At 40.5% G+C, this 24,236-nt stretch overlaps 1 protein-coding gene across 2 annotated transcripts in view; it reads left to right on the top strand.

Moving 5' to 3' along the window:
• The first annotated feature begins 232 nt into the window (after window positions 1-232).
• Window positions 233-24,236, top strand: part of acin1b (apoptotic chromatin condensation inducer 1b) — a 29,587-nt gene continuing 5,583 nt past the window's right edge. The window contains exons 1-12 of one of the 2 annotated variants that reach the window (XM_041778986.1): window positions 233-385; window positions 2,022-2,087; window positions 3,439-3,550; window positions 4,445-4,518; window positions 4,824-6,458; window positions 6,632-6,714; window positions 13,901-14,021; window positions 21,021-21,066; window positions 21,848-21,993; window positions 23,117-23,263; window positions 23,401-23,572; window positions 23,728-23,873. In XM_041778986.1, the coding sequence (XP_041634920.1) occupies window positions 251-385; window positions 2,022-2,087; window positions 3,439-3,550; window positions 4,445-4,518; window positions 4,824-6,458; window positions 6,632-6,714; window positions 13,901-14,021; window positions 21,021-21,066; window positions 21,848-21,993; window positions 23,117-23,263; window positions 23,401-23,572; window positions 23,728-23,873 (2,883 nt within the window). In that variant the 5' untranslated portion in view covers window positions 233-250. Of the gene's footprint in view, window positions 386-2,021; window positions 2,088-3,438; window positions 3,551-4,444; window positions 4,519-4,820; window positions 6,459-6,631; window positions 6,715-13,900; window positions 14,022-21,020; window positions 21,067-21,847; window positions 21,994-23,116; window positions 23,264-23,400; window positions 23,573-23,727; window positions 23,874-24,236 lie in introns of both variants that reach the window. The other variant, XM_041778985.1, reaches the window with a different exon arrangement.

Raw genomic sequence — 24,236 nt, 5'->3', positions numbered from 1 at the left:
AAAAAAAGAAAGAATGATTTTTTTCCCAGCGACCATATTAAATCGTAGAATAGCCACATGACGGATAAAGTCACTTTAAGAAAATAATTTTTAGTTGAAATGGCCTAAATTGGTCCCTTAACTGCTTTGAACTGTCACGGTAGTTATGTGTTTCGGAAAAAACCGAGCATTTCCGGAAACAGCCGAGCTGTGACGCCGAGCAGCAGCCGTAGCGACGCTTGTTGGAGTTTGGACAAGCGGTGGGAGCAAAATGGCGGACGAAGATATTACGCTTGATGGAAAACCTCTACAATCACTCCGAGTTGCGGATTTGAAAGCCGCCCTGGAGCAGAGAAACCTCCCGAAGAGCGGACAGAAAAACACACTTATAAAGCGACTGAAAGGGGTAAGTTAAAGCTCGCGTTAACGGTCGCCTGTCGAGTCTGTCTAAGTTCAGCAGGAGGCGAGAGACGGCGGGGGTTAACGTTAGAGGCCGTAACGGTGTGTGGGCTTGGAAGCGGGAATACATAAACCGTCGGGCACGCGTTATTACATATAAACGGCAGTTTGCTCTTTCGGTTATTTGCAGCTGACAGCCCAAAGAAACTATTTACCTACCGAGTTCGGACTTAACTCGTAAGTCCTTGCAGTGCACCGTGTTGCACACAGTTGTAGTGTGCACCTGTCAAGTCGAGGCCTAAGCTGAGTGTAAGCAAGCGAACAGCCGCACATAGTGTACAGTACCACCGTGACCGCGCTCCCAATGTGTTTGTATTGGGGTTACGGAGGCGCGCGTAGCCATGTAAACACAATTTCACGAGCTGTTAAACATAATAGATTTAATGGTGTTTTAGTATTAGATAAATAACATTTTTATTGTTTTACATGATAGGTCAATAACAACCACAGGTTTCTGGCGGTATCGAGGATGTTATAACACTGAGGTCATGAGGCCAACCCACCTCCCCTCCTCCGGAAAATATAAACTAACGTTATAGACAGCATTTGCAGTTTTCAGATTTCTTCAAATTTCCGGGATTATATCAAAGAACGTGATGAAGAGCTGCAGCTAACATTTTTTTTCGGTTATGTTTAAATTATGTTTTTTGGTTGGTGAATAACTGCTCTGTTTTGTGGTAAAAAGATGCGTTTACCATAAGCAAAGGTGTATGTTATTGTTTAAAAAGTGAATAGTTATTGAAGTTATTCTTACTTTAAGTAGTTGATGCATTCTTTTTGCTTTAAAATAAATTGAAACTGTTATCATGGTGTTGAAATAGGGAGGGACAGGAAAATAGCATGCAATTCAAGTTCATGAGGAGCACTTGGTGTCTGTCACAATAGTTTTGTAATGTGCAACCTGCACATCCGATTTCTAAAATATATGTCCTGCCAAAGCCAATGATACACATGTTACTTGGTATAATATACAGTGTATATAGTATTTATAATGAAGCCTTTAAAGTTTCTGCAACTGCAGAGTAGAAACCAGTGACACTGATATTTGCATACATTCAAAACACCTGCGTTTGTTTTGCCAGGCTGAGCCAAGCCCTCTAAAGTTTTCAAATAAAGCTGAATTGATGGAACTGTATGGATGTGCCAAGTGTGAAGGGTTTTTGCTAAGAATGATCTAATGAGTTTTAATTCTTAGAGGCCCAAATGGTATTTTTCCTACCTTCTTACAGTAATCGAGAAATATGTCTAACACGATGCACAACGTTGTCAGGATTTTATTCATCTTACAATCTGAGCTTAAACTATCTCCCAAGTCTGATTTAAAATAAAAACAAACTGAAGTAAAAAAAATGATGTTTGCTTTTTAATCCATTAAGCTGTATCATATTAAATTGACAGGCATACTTTTTAGCTATATTATTGCTTAAAGCTGGCTGATGTTTTTTAAATCCTTTAAGATATTTATGCCCTCATGTTGATTGTTTGAATAGTACACTGATCATTTAAAAACTTTGATTTCCACTTTGAAAGAAGTATAAAGACACATTTCAAATGATATATCAATCTCTTTTTCTGTTCTGCAGGCACTGATGTTGGAGAATCTGCAGAAGTCGTCATCCTCTCACAGTGGGCTACAGCCCAATTCACAGGTATGAAGAATTTTAAGGGAAAGTCTTAAAAGGTCTTACATTTGAATTTTTAAATTTAAGGCCATAAACGTCTTATTTTTACTTTTTAGAGGTCTCAAATTTTAGAAGGCACTTTGACTAAGACATGTCTTTATCAATAGGAAAGAAGCATTTACTGTGGCAGAAATAATCACATTTGGGTTTTTATGACCCAAAAATGCATCATATTAATTGACATTTTGTTAGCACCGCATTGAATTACAGAATTCAGCTCTGTCCGGTGTACTGAGAAATCTCACAAGCCTCTAACTTTTGTCCACTTGCTGCACAAAAAGTGGTATTACTTTTTCAGGTTAAAAAAGATCTTAAGTTTGATTCTTAAAAGTGTTCAGGAACCCTGATTTTAAAAGCTGGGTTATTTTTTGGCTTTTGTCAACTATTGTGTTTTAAAGGGGACATATTTTGTCCTTTTAAGACAAGTTTATATTGGTCTCAGAGGTCCCCAAAACATGCCTGTGAAGTCTATTGCTGAAAAACACTCCAATATTAGATTTTTGCATGTCTAAAAACCCCTCTGTTTCAGCCCTGCTCAGAATGAACTGTTTCTGTGTCCGTGGCTTTAAAAGTTAATGAGCTGTCTGACTCCGCCCCTCTCAGGGAATGGATATGGCTTAATGGACGTGGCTAACCTGATCCTCCTCTCAGTATCAGGAGAGGAGGGCGAAACTTTCATCCAAGCAAGGAGGGCCGACTAAACATGGGGGCGGGGCTAACCCCCCCATGACATCATGAGGGGAAATCTGAGAATGGCTTGTTTCAACACACATTTTCTGAAAGGTGGAGAAAGAGAAGGGGAGGAATAGATTTTTCTGGTAGTTTAGGGGATTGTAGACAGGTCAGGGGCACATATTTTTGTTAGAAGCCTGAAAAAGTGATTTCCCCTTTAAAGTTCTGAAGAAAAGCACTGGGTTCTTAACTATTTTCTTCCGAAAAACACTGCTTTTTGTTCATAACTTTTAAACTACACATGGGATGTGGTAAAGTGGGATCTGTCAACCCAAAGGTTAGGGCTTTGCTCCCCTGCTCCTGAAATCACACAATGGGCAAGACACTTCATCGCAGTTTGCTCATACTGCTGCGTCAGTGGCGTGTAAATGTGTTTGGATGTGAATGAATGGGATTAGCAAACATGACAGATACTTTATATAGCAGGCTCCACCATCATAGTGTGAGAGGGTAAGCATGACCTGCAGTGAGAGAAACACTTTGTGTAGTCAGACAACTAGAAAAACACCATACAAGCTCAAGCCTATTTACCATTTTACCACATGCATTAAAAAGTGCTCCTCTGTTTTTCCTCACTGTGCTGTAGATTGGTGAGGAGATGAGCCAGAATAGCTTCATAAAACAATACCTGGCCAAACAGCAGGAGCTTCTTCGCCAGCGGCTGGAGAGAGAGGCCCAGCAAGAAGAAGAGGATGAAGGTAAGACATTCACATAGATACATGAATCAGTTGTCCTTGGATGCCGCCACTGCCAAATGACTAATGCATACTTAGTTCAAAATTAAGCATGAACTGTGCATATTCAGGATTTTTAGGTGAGAATTATCACAAAGCTAAATCTGGTATTCGGTAAGAATTTAAAGGTGGATCCAGCGTGCCCTCTCTTAGGAATGCCTCATCCTTAAATTAATGATGCCAACAATCAAAAACTGCTTAGAGTGTTAACCTATGCTGCACATAAAAGTGTATTATTGAAATGGATTTCACATAAACCACCAACTGTTTCTGACTGGCACAAGGTCATATTTGATTTGCTACCTATGGAATATTTGACATATTGTTCTAGAGAGACAATAGGACAATTCTATCATATATGGACTCCGTTCCTTGATTATGTAGGCCCGAGAATATGCACTATCTTCTGGAGGGCTCTTCCCAAACCAAGAAAAGATGGCTAGTGGACAAGGGAGAGGCTCTGTTGTCTATACAACTTCGTTCACTGTATGTTTATGTGTTGTAACAATGTTTCAACAATTTTAATATCCTACTTTTCAATGCAGGACTGTGCTGTGCTCTGTGTATTAGTTGGAAATTGTGCTTGTTTTGTTTTGTTTTGGAGAGGATAGGGTGTTAATGTAAAATGTACGCACTGTTTGATTAAGATGTGGTGCTTAATTGTCAATAAAAAATATTCCCCCCCCAAAAAAATTAAGCATGAACATTATTATGCCAGTATTGGTTATGAAATACAGTAATCTCCCGTAAAGGAATATAAAAAGATATTCAAGACAAAGAGTTTTTTCTGCTTAATTGATTTCAAAATTAGGAACCATTATTGATGAATCTTTGCACCCGTGTTGTGTTGACTGACAGAAAGCCCAGCAGGGCCTGAGGATGATGAAGATGACCAGTCTGAGGATGACAGCTCCTCCTTTGTACCTGATAAGGTCAGTGACCTCCACACACCGAAGAGTCAATAAAAGACACCCTTTCCATTTATTAACACAACAGAAAACAGCAGTCTGTTATCTTTTGATCAGGTTAAATCTTCCTTCAATTTTCTTCTAATAATGCAAAACCCTGGTTGTGTCATTAGAACATAACCAGAGTAATTATGTTAATTCTTCACATAATTTACACTTCTGTTACACACTAGGATGGGATGTTTTTCTTTATTCTATAAAATAACATGTATTAAAAGTGTAGAACCTCATTTCTTCTCTCAGACGACTTCATTATTTTTTCCCAGCAGCATCGCTCCTTACACTCACAACCCTCAATGACAAGAGAGGAGAAAAGAGGAGGAGATGCAGCGTTGGGTCATGCAATGATGGCATGTGGTGCCAACTTGGGTCCTTCTGCTACCCTCTGCCCTCAGGAGTCCCTCAAGGCTCCAGGAGCTTGGATGCAGCGAGCTGCCTTTCTTCAAGGACATAAGGAGCCACCAGCTCCCTCTCCTCCTCGTGCTGTAGCCTCTTTGTCTGTGCGAGTCCTGGGTCAACCCGACCGCCAAGGGCTGCCTCCTGCTGTACCCCGAGCACAGGAGAAGGAGGGCACTGCACCCAGTGAACCAGGATCAGCTCATCCTGTCCTACACCTCAGCCGATCTGCCAGAGTCTCAGCAGGAAGTCGTGCCCAGGAGGATGACGACGAAGACGACAGTGGGGATGATGAAAGTGATGATGACGATGATTGGGGGCCTGGTCCTGGCGGGGCACGAAGAGGCAACAGGGTGCCGCCCCAGCCTCAGCAGATGCCCCCCAGTGCCCCATCAACAGCTGCAAGATCCAAACGCAAACTTCAGCCTCCACAGCACATCCCGCCACCACAGGTACACCACACCCCAATGCAACTGCGCCATCCAACTCCTCCTCCCTCTCCCCCTCCTGACCTGTTCCCCCTCCCTGACACTCCCAAGCAGAGCCCACCAGATGCAGACAACCAGGAAAGAGAAGGCCCTGGAGCTGCACGGAGACCAAGGGTGGGGTCTTTCCCTCCTTCCTCACTGCAGAGGCAAGACTCTGACTCCAGCTCTCGTTCCAGCAGCCCCGAGCCCCCTGTGAAACGTAAACCAGGGCCCCTTTCTCTGCTTGTACACAAGATGGAGAAAGAGGGGGCTTTCACCTCATCTGCAGGGATTTCAGGAGAATCAGCACACTCCACTGCTGGGCCTACTTCCTCCAGTGAATCTCCTCTGCAAAAGCTGGAGAGAAAGAGGCTTCAAGAGGACAAGGAGATGGAGGAAGAGAAGCGACTGAAAGAGGAGAAGGAAAGAGAACGACAAGGGGAGCAGGAGAGAGAAAGAAGGAAGATTCAAGAACAGGAGCGAGAGAAGAAACGACTGGAAGAAGAGAAGGAGAGGAAACGACTAGAAGAAGAAAAGGAGAAAGAAAGGAAACAACTGGAAGAAGAGAAACGGCGTCAAAAGGAGGAACGAGAAAGAGAGAGAAAACACCAGGAACAGGAAAAAGAGAGAAAACGCCAGGAAGAGGAGAAAGAAAAAGAGAGAAAACGTCAGGAAGAGGAGAAAGAAAAAGAGAGAAAACGTCAGGAAGAGGAAAAAGAGAGGAAACATCAGGAAGAGGAAAAAGAAAAAGAGAGGAAACATCAGGAAGAGGAAAAAGAAAAAGAGAGGAAACATCAGGAAGAGGAAAAAGAAAGACTTCGTAAACGCCAGGAAGAAGAAAAAGAAAAACTTCGAAAGCGCCAGGAAGAGGAGAAAAGAGAGAAAAGAAAAGAAGAGCATCAGATGCAGGGGAGGGCCCACAAAGGCAGGGTGACTGTGACTGCGGCTCAAGATTCCTCATCAGATTCAGACTCCTCCTCTCACTCCTCTCAATCTTCTTCTTCTTCCCAGGAGAAAATTCACCCTTCAAAGCCACTGAAGGTAGGTGAAACTCTGGTGTGTTACATAAGTCCCTAGATTTTGTTTTACCCTTTCTCTGTGTATCCTATCAAAAACTTTCCTTACATGACTACCTCATTTCATTCCATTTCTGAGTCATCTTGGGACATACTGCTGTTTGTTTATCATTGCTGTATTGTACAATTACTTCACAGAAGGCAGGCCAAGGGCAAGCAGCAGAGGAACCAAAAAAGACAACCCTTGGCAAAGAGGCAGACAAATCCCATCTCTCAAAAAGGTCAGTAACTTTTATTTAAATGCAACTGAAGTGGAGTGGAAGGACTTGTTAACCTTGCAAAGCAGATAGATACGCCCGTTTCCTTGTTTTCCACTGGCAAATCCATCTTGCAAAGCTCCCATCTGAACCGTTTGGGCCCGGTTAGAAAGTGACAGCACCAGTCAGCAACAAGGGGCAGTACTTTCAGGCGCAGCAGAGTCGTGACCTAAACAAGCAGCAGCAAGAGCTGGTGCAGTTATGGAGGAAGAGATTAACGTGGATTTTGCTAAAGTGCCAGTTTTATTAGAACTTGACGACATTTCTTCTTTAAAAGAAGAACAAAGAAGAGTAATGAGTCGTTTTCTTTCAAAACAAAAAAAATTGGAGTACTTACATGTCTTCAGCCGCCATGTTTTATGTTATTCCTCAGTAGCTGCGCATGCGCAGCTTGCTAGCAGCTACGTCACATGCTGTGTTGCTCTGATTGGCCTGTAGAGATGTGACAGACAGAGTGTTCACCCAGTCATGCTCCAAGGATTTTTCAAAGCCTCTGCTTTTTCTCAAATAATTCCTATTGAAGCTTTCCCAGATGGATGTGTGAAATAATCCATGTGGCGTGTCAGGCTAAGGACTTGTAGGATGTGGGTTTGAACCCCGCTGTCAAGCTTGCTTACAGTCTGATAGCTGGTTGTAAGATTTCAACAGAACTCTGTTAGGATTATGCCCTGAAACATCTGAAACAAAGCTAGGTGAATGCTGGTAGGAGATTCTTGATTCATCAGAGCCTAGCCTTTAACAGGAAATGATGTTTCCCTCTTTGCCTTTTAGTCTATATCTTGGTCATGGTTATTTCTTTCATCCTACAAGCTACACCTTGAACTACATTTTAACTTAATCAGCCATTTTACCTCACAGTTTTAATTTTTTAATAGTGTTTTTGAAAACAGCCCTTGTAAGTGGTCCTTGGCTGTTCTTGGACTGATTTCAGTCAAGGCTGTGTGAAAAATGATGTGCAATAACATATTCAGTATTTTGATAGCATACTCTATGCAGGCAAGTATGTATGTGTCATATTTTTCCTTTCTCCAAAATGAATCAAAAGGCTCTTTTCCCTCATTAAATTTGCACAATTTAATCTGTGGACAGGGGTGAAAATTTAGCTAATTACATTTACTCAAATTAGCATAATTGACTGTTTTTGGGCACTTGTGCTTTTTTGAGTACATTTTGAAACTAGCCCTTTTACTTCTTCTTAAGTTTTAACCAGAGTAACTGTACTTATACTTCAGTGCAATACTCTTGTACTTTATCACCTCTGTTGACAACACAGTAGCACATAGAGGGAGAATGATTCTAAACACAGCTGTTGTACACAGCAAAAATGGGAGTGTTCATAAGTCAGTGAACATTTCTGACTCCCAAAGTGCGATTTTAACTCAATTCTAATTTAAATGATCTTCAGTGTTGGAGTTATTTGATAGTGTTGATTCACCAGTGGTAGTTAAGTTCTGTAGAGTCAATTGAACCAAGCTCTACTTACTGCGATTTCAAATCTGGGGGGATGTGTGGAAGCCTTCCCAATCATGCCCGTGGGCAGAGTGTTTAGATGTGTTTTATTTGTGTTTAGTTGTATTTGGATGTCTTTTGTACAGTGATCCCTGCTTGTGGCTCTTTTGGTTATGTCTAAACCCACTTGCACCATGAGTGAAGCTATTCACTGAGTTAGAGTCACCTGTGACTTTACATAATCAAGAAGAGTACAATAGAATATTGGGGAGCCCCTGCTCCTCCCTCCAAGAAGGTCCAAATAGTATAGCCCACCCCTAGCACTGCAAGGAGATGAGAGGAGAGAGAAAGATAGGGCGATGGAAAAGAAAGCAGGGACAAAGAGCAAGATGAGGCTAATAAACACATAAGCTTATGTGAGGGAAATTATACAAGATAATGTAACTTAACCATAGTAAAAAATATTGCTCATAATTACAGGGAAAATATAGCTCAAAATTAAATTAAAATTCCTAGAATTTGTAAAACAGCGCAATTGTTTTTAGTTGGCTGGACGGCAGAGGTGGACCCTGAGTAATTTTCTTTCTAGGGACCCAAAAACCCTAGCTACGCCCCTGCGGACTGACTCTAAATGACCACCATTCAGTTGGTAAAATTAATGCATGTCCAGGAGGAAAGTTTTGCTAGTCTTTGTCCAACAGTTTTTGATTCATTATACTTTCTATTGCTTTTATTATGTCTGCTATTGACATGACAACACCGAAAATGTGACTCATCTTAGCCCTACTTTTAATGCTCACATATAAGGGGGAAATAATACTTTATTATGGAAATATTATTTTATGTCCGTGAAAGCATTGACCAACGAGGTAAAAGCATACTTTATAGACATGTAAACCATTAAATCATGTCAAAGCGTACCCCATTATTACTCGCTGCATTGTTGCAAATTATAGCAACTTGCATTTCTCGTCAGGCATTTGCTGCGGCAGCCCTACAGAGCTGCATGGTCCCTGCTGCTTTCCGTAGAAAAAAACATTAAGGTCGTTTTGTGTGGTCTAAAAGCCTTTCTTGTCGTGTTTTTTTCGTTTATATTACATTGGTTGTAACTGTTTCAACTATAAACTGTTTCAACGTTTGCTCTCATCACGTCTATTGTGACATTTCGGAATGCGTCGTTTTCGAGCTTTTATTTTGTAAGTTTTAAACCGGAACGTAGCGTTTTTCCCCCGCTCGTGTTGGCTTGACACTGGTCTCGCGAGCCAACATGGCCGCCATGCAGGCATTGCATCCCTGATACCGACGCAGTGAACGGATACCAAGCTTCAGGAACAGCCGTGAACGTTTTCAGTATTAAGATTTTACGATTCGAACCCGAGCCTGAACGGAATAAACACAGGCGGCGGAGTGATATCGGTCATCCGCGGGGGTTCCCTTTCAAGGCCGGTCGTAATGCTGTCCGAAGGCAACAAAAACGGGTAAGAGTGAGCCGGAGGGCGACTCGAGGCTTCAGGTTGCCGGTTGTACTTTTACATATCCAAAGAGCAGAGGAAGCCATGCATCATCCAGCCTCGGTCTGTTTTATAGTTTTATTATGACTCTCATAGTGCTGCTAAGCTAACAGCTCCTCTCCTGTTTGATTTATCATGTCACCAGTTCACATTGGCCTGCCTGGTTTCAGCATGCTACATGTCCGCCCATGTGAGGAAGACCCGGGGCTGGTACGGTCTTTTGTTGAGTAATGGCTCAGAGGAGATTTTTCCAAAGAGGAAAGGGGGTCTCCTTTCTTTGATCAGTGCCCAAAATAGCTTCACGTTGAAGCAGCATTAATAAATAATAGGCTCGGTTTTCCTGCTGTGATTTCTCCTCTCTACTGCCTTTCCCCTTGACCTCAGCACTTTCTACCATGCTGGGTAGGGGAGAAGCACTGCTTACCGTCTTTCTACAAGCTTTATTTCTTTATCCATTACATCATATCGTTCATGCAGCAATGTTGTCTAGCCCACAGAGGGCTATATTTGTAATTTTGGATTTGTGTGGCAGTAGCTGTTAATGATCTCAGTGTTGTCAGGGGAGATCATTAAAGCAGACATCTGTTAGCTGTACAGTCACTGTGAATGGGCCCTTATGGTGTGATATAATTCTCCCAGCTGGCACCAGCATTCACACTCTGGTCCCCTGGGAGCTGACTACATGTCTGATTTGATTGGTGACAGTGTTTTTGTTTGTTTTATGAGTCCAATTAGTTGATGAGGACCACGTCTGATTGTTTTCTGTTCCACTACAATGAGCAATGATTGGGGTCTCAATTTGATCCACACTTCCTGATCATTTTTGTAAGGTTACAGCTATGTTCGTCACTCGAAAATTGATATCTAACTGTTAAGTAACCTTTGATAGTTGATACTTTTTGCTATCTTTTTTGAGTTTTGTCTCAGCAGTTTCTAAACAAGAATAAATGCAGTCAGAGAATGAACACAATATAATTCTTTTCACAACATAAAGGAAAACATGTATAGATAAAACAAGGATTCAATGATGTTTTTGTAATGGAGTAGATTTGTTTGAATCTTCTTTCATGGTGTCTCTTAAGAGCCCTCATAAGAAATTATTTTTTGATCTGAAGCTGCTTTAAACAGTGTTGCTTTTTAGAATTGGTAGATGTCTTCGGATATATAAACAAAAGAACTGCTAACATTTAAAACAGAGTCTCCTTATAATAAGCTATGCTAGCATTAGGTTTGCGGCCTGTCCAGACATGCTGTTTTTGCCATTACTCTGATTTATAGCTGGACTTCATTTACATTATGTACCTCTGACAAAAATTATGTTGTCTAGTAGCATTGCACTAAAATAATTTACTTTTACGATATGATAAATGATAAAAAAAATATTTCTTTTTTATGCTCATTATTAGCAGGTGATAGCTGCAGCTATGGCATACATCCATGGTTGCAAATAGGTGCTGTTTGTTTTATCAGCCAGTTTTTTTAGTGCCAAAGCAGAGATTATTTCAGGTTAGACAAGTTATACTTTTTTAGGGCTTCTGAATTAGATTATCAATGTGATGCATAGACTTTGCTACATGTTAGTACTTTATCCTGCGTGTCAGCCATGTTTGATTGTTTTAAATCAAACTACCTAAGTTTAACCAGCATCTTAGTATCATACATTTTACAGATGGTGATGATTTTAATCCAGTACTGGAAGGATTGAAGGTTGTTTGCTAAGAAAAATCAAAGTATAAGGCAGACACGCTGGTTCTTTGTTCAAGAAATCATTACATCAACTTGGCATGGCCTCTCCTCCTTTCTTTGATCCTTGGGGGGGGGGGGGGGGGGCGTTGTATTTCTAGTTGGCATCTGTCTCCCATTATAGCCTGTGCAGGTTTGTCACACTCACACACAGGCTGTGACATCCAAACCTCTGGCAAATGAAAAGAATCATCGTGGCATGGAGGAGGGGAAAAGCTGCCCTCCTGCCTACACTCCTGCCAGCGACTAATCTCCAGAAAAGGAAGCTGAAAAGGCTCTCCCAACACTGTGGGTAGATTTTACTTGTGCACAGATTAACGTCCACTCAGAAAAACCGTGCCAGTGATCACATGGCCCACAGAGAAAGAATAGACTGAGTTTGGTACATTTGTGGCACTTGGTGAGTAACTATTGGCCAGTTAGGAGCCAGTTTTGTGCAGCTATTGTTATCAGTCTTGATGGGGTTGAATGCTTTCTTCATTTTGATCCAGAACAAACAGCCTGTAGCTTGTTTTTGAGAGGCAGAGGCTCCTCTGAGAGTCCAGTTGGCTGCCACTATCTTCAATTTGCAGGTCGATTAAGTGATCACGACAACAAAAGTTTGGTTAGACAGTGGGGCCATGTGTCAATTGGAAGAAATTAGCCTTTGAAGCAATCTCTCTTTTCAAGTGCTGCATATTTTCAACTTGAATCTTAGTAAGGTTAAAAGTTTTCCTTCCTTGGACTGGTGGATTCATAAAACACTATATTTGAAGAAGTCATTGTGGTCTCAGTGTCCTTCAGGCCAGATGTCAACTCATTTGATTAAAAATTGCATTCAGATAAAGGACAGAAACATAGCAGTCTTCAAATGTACTGATAATTACATTGCCTTTTTGAAAATGTCTTTTGCTGATTTAATGCAGAAACTGCCTGCAGTAACTGATGAAAATGTGTTGCAGCAATTGGTTTTGATGTTGAAAGTTCCTTCCCTACCAAAAATGTCTTTGTTTGATGTCTTTTAGACATGTTGAATACATTATTTAGGTAATTTCCCTGTGACACACATCCATTGCATCATGTAATGGTTCAAACAATAGAGATGAATGTGCACTGCAATAGAGAGAGGAATGCTGGAAGACGTGATTCTTCCTCCCACGGTTACTGCCTCTGTGCTTGTGTCATCATACAGAGGCAGCAGATGAGACTTTTGAGGAGGATGCTATACATAAATAAATATAATGGTAGCATCTGCTTGTTTTACTAGCTGTCTTACATAACAGAGCTAAAATATCATATGTGAAGGACCATTTGGAGGTGTGAGGTCTGAGTTTGAAAAGTTTCTTGTTTTTTCTGTCCAGCATGGATCAAAGGAAGACCACACACATCGAGTCAGTTCAGCTGTGTTTGTTTGTCTCAGACTGTGAGAGAGCTTGAGGTGTGTTTATGCGACCGTATGTGTCTATTAGCTTGTGAGTTATTTATATCAGGAGTGACCCAAATCACGGCCTCCAGCATCATACCTCTGGGTTTTTAGCTGACTTGTCCCACACGTAAATTTGTCAGGGTTGTTTTTGATTAGGGCTAGAAGTGAAGATTTATTCCCTCACCCCCCAATCACTTCATGGTTTTTGTTGATTGTTTGGAACTACCCACTATAGTACAGAAATCTGATTGTATTGATTCTTTTGTATAGATAGATATTCATATACATATATTTTCTAGCTATATTGTGTATTTTGCTAATGCTTCTGGTTTGAGGACTATCCTCATTATGATTGCAGTTCTGAAAAACCCAGACATTTCATTTAGTAAACCTGACTATTAAATAAACCTTATACTATAAACCTGACCTGACTATTCTGAATCTTAATTTTGTTTTAATTAACAGGGAAATTAGTCACTAGAAACATGCTTGGTTAAAAAATGAAGTCTTTCCAATAATCTTTGGTGGATACAGCGTGTCCAGTGAAAAGGCTACTTACTGAGCTGCCATTAGCATTTATATCATTGTTATTTTAGCTGATTGATCAATATTATCTTCATCTTTACAGAATATTGGAAGGTGACCTTTCTCTTGCTTTCATGCCCCTCAGTTCTACTTATTTTTTACCCCTTTTACAATAGCACTTTTTTTTTACCAGCAGTTAAAAAAATCAGACTTTCTGTTTTACCACATTAGGTTTCACACAGAGAAAAAATGTCCAGTTAAGGTTTGAATTAATGTGTGATGCCTTTATATTCTGATAGCGCTGAAGCACAGACTCTGTGAACTCTTCACATGAAGCTTCAACAAACAGATTTAGCAAAAGTAACCCAAGCACAGGCACAGATAACAAGCTTACCACCCTGTGAGAACTGGTGTAACCAAACACTCACCGACCAGTGTTGACACCCAGCCAGTCTTAGACTCCAAAGCCTATTTCCCCTCCCTTGCTTCTCACCTTAACTGTCCTCTTCAACTGCAGGGAGGTGTCGGAGCCCAGCGCAGCTGCCGTCACTGAGGTGGAACCGGACTCTGAGAACTCTGTGGCCCAACAGCCGCCCTCCGGCGCTGAACCGGAGAACAGCGAGAGTTGCCTGGAGGAGGTAAGATCACTGAGAGGGTGGGGGTGCCTCGGTCTCTGCTCCATCTCTCACTAATGTGCATCCTTATTCATAAAAAAGCATGCATAGCTGGTGGTACAAGTTAAAGAGGGTTACTTAAAACCAACACAACCCCCATGTTTGGAACCTGTGGAGATTTGGTCCTTTTCATTCTGACTCCATCCAGCTCTGGCTCCTTTTTACCTTAAAATACAAAAGATTTTATTTATTGTTTGTACAAATACTCTCAGGTGATCAAACAGGGCTTGAGTTGGAGTTGAGTCCTTGGATAAATGGAATTAAACTAACTTCTTCCACCTGCATTTAATTCAACTTTTTCATACTTTCCTTATGAACTTAGATGACCTCTCACGCACACACAGCTCCTGTTTGTCTCGTCCCTGCAGAAACGTGAAGTATTATAGCTGTTGAATGCAAACAGTGATAGAAATAGTGTATTTAGTTTGACCTCAGTGCTGCATAAAGTACCCGTGTCTCATATGAGTGTTTCTGTATGTGTGTGTTAGAGAAAGAGGAAGTGAAAAAGAAACATTGTTGGGTAAAAGTCCAGTTACACACCTATTGCCCCTCAGAACAGAACTACTGAGGGTTAGATTTTTACTTGTGTCTTGTGAAGGGCAATAACTTTGTTAATGTTTGAAATTTTTTAAATCAAGAAAGAACGAAAATAGTACAAAAATGTTCATCATTTTAAAATTATAAACTCTACTTAAATACCTAGCCTTTACATCTTCTTAAAATGAAGATACATTATTGGATTTTATATTTAGCTTGTGTACCTTCAAAGATTAACGTATTTCACTTCCACTGCCTCATGCTATAATGGATTCTTGGAATTTTCTTCTACTGGTTCATTTAAAGTCTGCGTCTGTAAACACTCCTCCGGAGAGGATGTTTCGTGAACCTGAAAATTTTACAGGTCTAGGGCCAGGGCATAAAGTTCAGTGTAAGAATTAGGCCGGAGATGTACATGCTGTGTCACCTTGCGTTTGTTGCGCCTGGCTGCATCTTGAGCATTCTTATATCTGTGATATGCAACCCATGTTACTGGAGGACACCCCTAAGAGGGCACACCAGAGAGCTCAGGCCATATACAACTACCTGATGAGTGGTAATTAAACTACAAACATGGAGACTCTAAAAAGAGGTTGTTATGTTAATGCTGAGCTCAGAGCTAACATAATATCAACAGTAACATCAGATTAGCTCAGACTGATAACTAGTAGAACACACTGTCACATTTCTCCTACGTTGTCCTCTGTGCACCAACATTATGCTCCCGGTGTATCAGTTTAATTAGTGACCATGTTAACTGGTGACTTAAAGTCCATTGGTCATAGATGTGGTCCTTACAGCAACTGTTGTAAACAGTCTTGTCAGAATGTCTTTTAATAATTTTGTCGAAATATCCTCATCAGATTTAAATTCAATGGAAATCCAACCTTATATGAACAGCCATTAACACACTCGACTGACAGTCACCACTTTGCACGGAATGAACTGTAACACCATACTTATTTTCCATCTTTTTACAGGTTGAAATGTAGATTAACGCTACAGAATTTGACAGGCATGCTTGTCTCTGTGCAGTTAAAATAACTCACCGTAAAGATGTAGAAAACTGTGGACTTGCTTTTCAGTTTGTCTTTAAACCATACAGCCGTGTTCGTCTCTGCTGTGTGTGTTTTTTGTCACACCTCTTCTGCCTCCTTATTGCTTTCATCAGTCGTGTGTACTGCATCTTGTGTCTCTGTTGACTTAATTTTTGAGGACTTACACAGCTGACGCCTCAAACCATCACTGGGGACGTGTGGCAGCCATGATGTGTACAGCAGATATATCTCCGGCCTTAGTACGTAGCCTAAACCTTAGTTCCTGGGCACACCAGGCACTTGTGATTGATATTAGTTTATCTGCCATATTGGCACTAATCAGCTTTACAAGGAGCAGTTTAGACAATACCCTCTTGATTCAGATTGTTTTGATGTTTGTATGTCTGTGTCCCCTGGGGTTGGCTGTAAGATACGTGTGCTGTAATTTTTTATATATCCCTGTGTGAAATAAATAGATAAGTAAATGAACTTGGACTATGAAATAGTGGCTGAGGTTGCTGGTTAGTAGAAGAGATGCAGAAACTTTATATACTCGTATTTGCACAGGGAAGGTTAAAAGGGCCACTGATTTTGTTTATATATATATCTTTAATCTGGCAGGGTTGGGGGGGGCTTTTTTGGTCAGAATCTGAAAAGAAAAGTTGGATTAATAAACATTCAGTGGCACTAATATACTCTTCTGTATATTTGTATACTGTTTATATTTTGGTTATAAAAGTTAGCTGTTGTTTCACATTAGTTTTCTCTAATGCAGGCATGCACAGCCATCAAGGGCAGGTATCATGTATAAAAGTGAAACTACTTCTAGTTGACCAGCTAGCAGTTTACTCTATTTAAATTTCTAAAACAATGTAGATACATTTACACACAGAGATTTGTTGCTTTAGCTCTAGGCATTGAGCTAGTGGCTTTGTTATGCAGAGAAGGGTAGTGTAGATTTGCTGTGAGCTGCCCGGTTATTGAACTTACTATTAGCATGTGTATATATTTCAATGTGTGTTCTTTGGTTTTGTTTCCTTCTGGGCTTTGCATGAGTAATGGACTCTGACAGTGTGTGTAGAGATGCATCAGGGCTTGTTTCTGCTCTTTCTTTCACCCTCTTTTCATTCTTTCTGCTCTTTCGCCTGCCCTTTTCTCACAGTCTCTCTCTCTTTGTTCTTGACTCTGTCTCCCCCCTCCTTGTTCCCTTTTACTTTTCATCTTTTGCCTCTGTATCCCATCATGAACGCTTCTCTCTCACTATATATATTTATGGTGTGATTGCTGTTTAAAACCCCATTGATTGCTTTGTTATGAAGGTGCCCATGCCTCTTCCATTGCCCCTAATGGTACCTGCTGCGTACTACTACTACCACCACCAACACCAACACCTCCTCCACTCCTCCTCCTACTCCTCCTACAAGTCCTGTCTCGATATGCCCAAGTGCGTCGCTGGTACCTGAGTTAGGCCCAGAGTCTGCATCCACATGGCACTGAGTAAAGCCTGAGCCTGATTCTGCAAGGCGTCCCCCCATGTAGCGGCGCACAGAGCCAGCAGGAACTGGAGCTTGGAAGCCTGTTTGCTGATCTGAACTGTACTTCCCTGCACTATGAGGCAGTGATGAATGATGGAGTACGGAAAGAGGAGGGTGTGTCAACGCTCTGTAACACCTCTTCTTGTCCCCACTTCTCCGTCCTGCTGTTTGGCTGAGGGGCACAGTTGCCAAACATTGTGCTCCAACATCTTCGCCTCCATCCTTCAAAAGCAAGATGCTGCTCTGAGAAATGGCATTGTAACCTCATTTTCCAACCCCACACTGCCCCCTGCTGTTCGAGGGGATTTAAGACTTTTGGACTGAGAAACCCCTGCAATAACTGAAGTAATCAAAGCTGGAGCATCTGTATGATCACTGTTTGGAGTTTTTGAGCTTTTAAACATACTCCAATTGAGCAATGAGCTTGAACCTGCCTACAAGGGATGATAATGGGGCATTTTAGTACATTTTTAGTAACCTTTGTGGACAAGACTCATCTCAGACATAAAAATGTGGACTCTTACTCCCCTTTGGAAAATGGTTGATTGCTTTTATTGGATGAGCTTTTGAAACCAACAGTCATCATCTGCCCTGAGAAGCTGCAGTTATAAGATGGACTTAAGTTGGTCAGCTGGGCATTAAAATCCTCCAATGTGCCCCAAGTTGCCATTAATTTCAGTAAACCATCAGCCTGAACCTTGCTCAAATTCCTCTGAGACACAATTTCCAAAGGACAGCATGAGCAATCGGACATTGTCATGCACCGGTCAGTTTTATGAGTGCACACGGGCTTTGATTGTTCACAATGAGAGCTGGATTTACTCTTCAAGCCTCTGACTCACTTCCTCTGCGGTCAAATGCCATTGTGACTTTAAGATACTCTGCTTCACAGTGAACCGTGCAGATGGACTACTACAGTTGTTGCTGTAAATAATTTACTAATGCTTCAAAATCTGCACTACACTGATGACTTGGACCTTGCATGTAGAATGCTTTCCTGGGTGCAGTGGGACTATGTTCACCAACCTGCAAATCCTGACTGCTTCCTTGGATGAAAAAGAAACTCTTCTGGATTACTTTTGTTGAGTTTTATCCTCCTTCAAAGACATTTCCCTAGAGCTTTAATTCAAAGAAACAAACCCAAAGAACTATGTCGCAAAGCTTCTGGCTATAGGAACCTCCTGAACTGCCAGAATCAGGAACTATGACCTCATGGACCAAATACTCATTCCCCCTGGACACGCTGGTATCATTGAGGCACCCCAAAGTGCTTTAAAGACCTTCTGGACTGGGTATCAGAGATTATGGACTATTATGACATTCAAAAGCAGTTGATCCAAGCATCACAAATGGAACTTTTTGACTCATCAGATGAACTTTACAGACTATGGACTCCATCTTAGTAAACATCAGCCCCCCACCCCTCTGTTTTATTTTAAAACCCTGAAAGACTGAAAAGTGACTCTTTGATGAGCAGCAACTCAAGAAAAGTTCCTCCCCAGCCCCATTCAAGACAAAAAAAGTCCAATCCAGTGATCAGTTCCTGCCTGGTGGCTAATCTACACAATCAAATCGAGCCCTGCCCACACTCCTGCCTTCTCTGATTGGATCCTTGTTGCCTAGATACAGTGCACGCTGTCGTGCGGTTGGGCCATAGTCGAGCCAGTAAGGAATCAGGTGTCAAATGGTACCAGGAAACGACTTGTGATTTTACCTCTATTTAAAATGTTTAGAAGTTTTGAAAAAGTTAAAGTAAAAAAAATAATTTAACTTAAGACCTTCTAGGAATATTTTTCCTTTTCAGAGTTAAGTCAAAGTTTGGAAGTCTTGTACTGCAGTTTTGATTTTATGTTTGAGCTTAAATTGGACAGTTCACTTAGTAAATCTTTTGTTGAATATTGCTCATATTTAAGGCAAATTTAAACTGCAGTATATGAATTAACTCATGCTGAGATCTTTGAGTCTTCATCACTCTGTTTTCCACCTCTGCTCAAATGATCAACAACATTAGTTGACTACAATACGTAATTCAGTTGCATTCCATCTTTATATTTTTTAAATCTTACATTATCACTCAGGATCTATTTGCTAATAATAATTCTAACCTTATTTTTTTGTTTAAAAATCCATTCAAACAGGATTAATGATATTGGAAGGGTTGGCTTTTAGCGTTCTCTTCCTTCATGTATGAAAAGTTATGCTTCGCATTTTAGCTGCTAGCACATTAACAGGTCATGAATAGATAATGGTGGACAGCAAGAAACCATTACAGAAACAGTAGTTAAGAATGTTTCAATGTATTTATGGATTATCATTTAGCTGCAATTTAATACGGATAGTTTTAACTACTGTAATGCCCTTTTCTCAAAGGGAGTTTACATTTACAGTTGTAAGTGGACTGCTACTTGCAATTGCTCAATATCATACAAATAGATATGATATCAATAATTTTTAGGAAATTCCAATGTATCAGTCAGTGAATCTTTATTTGTATAGTGCCGATTCATAACCACAGATATCTCAAGACTATTTACAAATAGGGCAAGTCTAGATTGTTCTCTTTGTTATATAAGAGTGCCAACATTAATCCACCATGAGCTCAGCAATAGGCAACATTTAGCAGTTTCATTTGCAAGGTAAGTATTTCTTTTACAAGGCTGAAACCTCAGGCAGAACCAGACATATGTTAAACAGTGATCTGCTGGAGCTGCGTTGAGGCTGAAAAGAGAGTGAAATGTGGAAAACAAAAGAGGCAGATGAAGGACAAGAGAAGAGGGAAATGCAGAAAAGGAGAGGGGCAGATCCAGAAACAGATGAGGAAGATGCAGAAAGACAGAAATGAAAAGGAGGTACATAGAGAAGGGGGACATGCAGGAACAGAGGAAACATGCCAACCAGCATCAACAAACAAAAGTTTTTGGCTGTCCTGGCTATAAAGCTATCTTAATCTTATTGTCTTGGATGTGGCTGTAACATCATACACATTTCAGCAGCTATGATTTTAATGAAAATACCACATCCAACCCTGTACATCAGATGATCTAGGCACATAAAAACTGGGTATCAGAGCACTTAAGTAGGTTCTCAACACATCTTACTATGAATAATGAATTAAAGATATCAGAGAAATTGAATAAAATATCCAGTGTGCAAGACCACCATTATATTAGGGTGCAAAGTTGTCTGAATAGTAATAATAAAAATAAACATAAAGATTGTTATCTAAAGTAAATAGAATTGGCTTTACTGAAGGAGACCAGGTAGAAAAGGAAGTATATGGATCTTTATGTGAAAGAACAAAAAACTTAATGAACAAATTCATACCTGAAAGTTTAAAATGTTGATGATTACAAAAAAAAAAACAAAAAACAAATTTCCTTTAGGTTAAGGGTGGACTCAATCACATCAAGGCACTTAACTGGTCTCTTTTCTCATCTTGTCAAAAATAATCCACAAATATTCAACCCAGTCTGAGTTGCACATAGGCACACTTGCCTCATAATGTACATCACATTCTGAAGTTGTCCTTTGCATACACACCATATTACACACCACCCCTAAGAAAAAAAAAAAAACAGCCTAATGATTTATTTTATTGTCTTTGAGCAGAGGTGGAGGGCAGTAATGTGTCTGGAGTCTCTCTGTATCGATCCAGGGCCATCCCTCCATAATGAGGTTCAGTTGGAGCCTCCAGGCCTCTGTTACTTTGACTCCCCGCCCCACACCCCTCCTCCACTTTTCCTGTTTCACCTCTTCTCTGTTGTTGCCTGTTTGGGTCTGGACTCGAGGTTCTCATGTGGCCCCACACCCCTGGGGTTTCTGTATGTTCTCTTCCTGTCTCTCTCTCTTTTTAGAGCACCACCCCTAAGGCTTTCGTTGCACGCAAGATCTCTCTGACAAGTAAGTATACGGGCTACATCTTCGTCCTTCACGAGGAAGCAAAAGTGGAACCTCACCTTATCTCACCTTAACTTTTGAAAGCTATTGTGAAGAATAGAAGTGATAAGCCCTCAGGTGGCCGCTGTAGTGGATGTTTTTTTCATTGTAGACAAATCTATCCAAGGCCTTTGCACTGTGTTCATAAATATGAGTTTATGTAAGTATTTGAACTGTAAAAAATCATCTCGGACTGTAGGAGCGCAATGCATTTGAAATAAACGAAACATTACATTGCAGTTAGAAAGAATACAAATCAAGACAATGGCAAATCATATGTATTAAAGGTGGCAGTTTGAGTTTTTAGTGTTTTTGTTCCCTAAATTGTCTGTTTTTGAGTGTTTTCTTACCTTTGGACTAATTGTTCAATACCAATTTAGTTGTGCACTAAATCAAAATAGAAATAAATCATAAAATTCACAGCAGAAGTTCAAGTGATGTTATGGTGAAATCAGTGTGACTGTCATACTGATGCTAACCAACTCTGCAAGACTTCCAGAAGTAAGCTTCAACAGAGTATAACATAAAAGATTTTCATCAAAGTTAGTTATGTTTTATTTATCATAAGAAATCAGATAGTAATTGTCATACTTTTCTGCATATACAAACCTGTTTGGGTTAAAACATTGAGTTGTTTTTTTTTTTCTACTTTCAAGTGATGAGCTTTAGACAATTATCATGAAACCCTCCTCAGATTATTTCTTCTCTTCTCTGTGATAAACTGCATATTTCTACTACTCTGCAGGCGCCAAGTCGTCCCCAGCCACCACAGACGGAGGAGGAGGAGATGCTGACAGCGTTACTGCAGCAGGGAGGAAGAGGAGGTGGGGCTCCAGCACATCAGTGACAACAAAGAAGCCATCAATCAGCATCACCACGGACTCACTGAAGGTACATGGATGTTATTCTTTAGATTGAAGCTGGTAATTCTGCTTTAAGTATATTTTTTTCTTCAGAGAAAAGCAGATAAAAGCTTTTACTATGATTATAGTAATAATAATCATAATCATGAGGATCACTTTTCTTCAGCACAGGATTTTCCTTCAAGTTGTGTTTTAATCAGAGTTCCTGCAGATCCTTGAAAAGTCTTACATAGCCTTAAATTGCACATTTGCAATTTAAGGCCATGAAAAGTTTTAAAATGTCAGAGTTTTACCAGTGAGAAGTCTTGAAGGTACATTAATTAAGGCATCTCCTTGTCCAACCTTTGTTTTCCAGCCAACCTTTGATGATTTTAATAATTTTCCTCAACAAATTGTTGCATAAATATTCTCCATAATCCAGGGAATTCAGTGTTAGATGTTCTAAATTTCATGGGGGATGATCCCCAGACTCCTCTGTGATTTTATCTGACTCAAATGTGATTTAATAAACTTTGTACTGTTGTGAAACACTAGTCCAGTTTCCTAACATCTAGGCTATCAAGTTGTCTACTTAAAATCCTTGCAGCCCATCCTTATTTTGACAGGTCTTGACTGACCAAAAGCATTATTATGTTTTGTTTTTTAATATTTAAACTGTTTAGAACCAGCTCATTACACCTGCAAAAATGTGTTATGATAAATATCACCATAGGACATATTGATTAAATAAAGGTTTTAAATGTGCCAAAAAATTCCTTTGCCCTACAGCATTTGACGTTTCCTTAACTGTTCATTCAGCTGTGATACTTTGTACCAAGAAATCTTATGCCTTTCATTTTTGGACTGGACTGTGCAAAAAGTGTCATTAATATTTCTCATTTCAGGCTTAAAAAGTCTTAAATTTGAATTTTAAAGAATATAGGAACCCTGTTTAATGTTTTAAATGTACCTGCAAAACGTAATGGTGGTCCAACCATCTGTGGATCTGATGTAAAATAAAATATCTATTATTAAACCCTCAAAAATGAGAAAAAACAAACCCATATCCAGCAGCTTACAAATGTAGTTTAAAAAATTATGCCATTTCTTCTCATAACTCGTCCACATCTTTTTCGCTTCTCCGTGCTCCTGTCCGTGTCTCCTTCCCTCAGTCTTTGATCCCAGACATCAAACTGACCCAGGAGGCGGTGGTGGAGCTGCACCCAGAGGAGCTTCAGCTGTCCGGGGACGAGGAGAGTCCAGATGCAAGCCGGGGCGACCAGGACCAAGGCCTGAAGATCAGACGCACGGTCACACAGGTCAGGAGAGACCAACCCTACTCTTGAGTCTATTTTTTAGATCCAATTTTGCTTGCTACGGAGAACAGCTAGACTCATGAACTTCTATCATCTTGAGTTGGTGGTTTTAAAATCACTTTATTGAAATTCCTCCTCAGGTCGTTCCGAGTGACGGCCAGGAGAATGGGCAGACAAATGACGATGAGGAGGTGGAGAAAGTGGAAAAAGAAATCCAACGACGAAGTTCTCGAGACAGAAGGAAAAACAGTGTTTCTGAGGAAGCCTCTGAAACGCAGGTGTCAGTGAAGATAGAAGTAGAAGCCCAAAAAGGTAAACTGCCTCTGTTTACAGTGTTACATGTTTCTTTACCTTTTTTGTGTTAAAGTTCCAACTGCGACTTTATCTCTTACTCTATCAGTGCGTCACCTTTCACTCTTTCCTTAATGAGACGTTTTTAATTTGATCATTTCTGGTCTCTCCTTCAGTCACCCCGAGCGACAGCCTGGTGCGCCGCTCCATCAGTCAACAAAAGTCTGGAGTGTCGATCACCATCGACGACCCCGTCCGCACAAACAGGCAGCCATCGCCGCCTCACGGCAAAATCTCAAACATCATCCATGTGACCAACCTGGTGAGTTTTTTTTTTTTTACGGATACAGAAATCATGTAATCAAGAAAGCTTGAACATGATTAGAGCTTTCTTGGATAAGTTTGAAGTTAAGCACTTCAGTGAAGTGAATGAAAGGTTTTTTTTCCTTTTAAGAGTTTCTAAATGTTCCCTCCAAGCTTTTTCTGACTGATGTGTATTATGGAGATAGTACTGCTAACCTCATCACCATCATTCCCATAATTGCAGCAAAGAACCCTTACTTAACCGGGTATTATGTCTGTAGTCGAGCAGTACCATCAATCAGGGGCAAATGACATGACTAAGCAGACAATGACAAGACGAGACATTACACATTTAATCACAGGCATTTAGAGAATTCTTTCA

The sequence above is a fragment of the Cheilinus undulatus genome, linkage group 22, assembly GCF_018320785.1.
Source record: "Cheilinus undulatus linkage group 22, ASM1832078v1, whole genome shotgun sequence".
Classification (NCBI taxonomy): Eukaryota; Metazoa; Chordata; class Actinopteri; order Labriformes; family Labridae; genus Cheilinus; species Cheilinus undulatus.
Note: the sequence above shows the minus strand (reverse complement) of the source record. Positions and strands in the feature narration are given on the sequence as shown.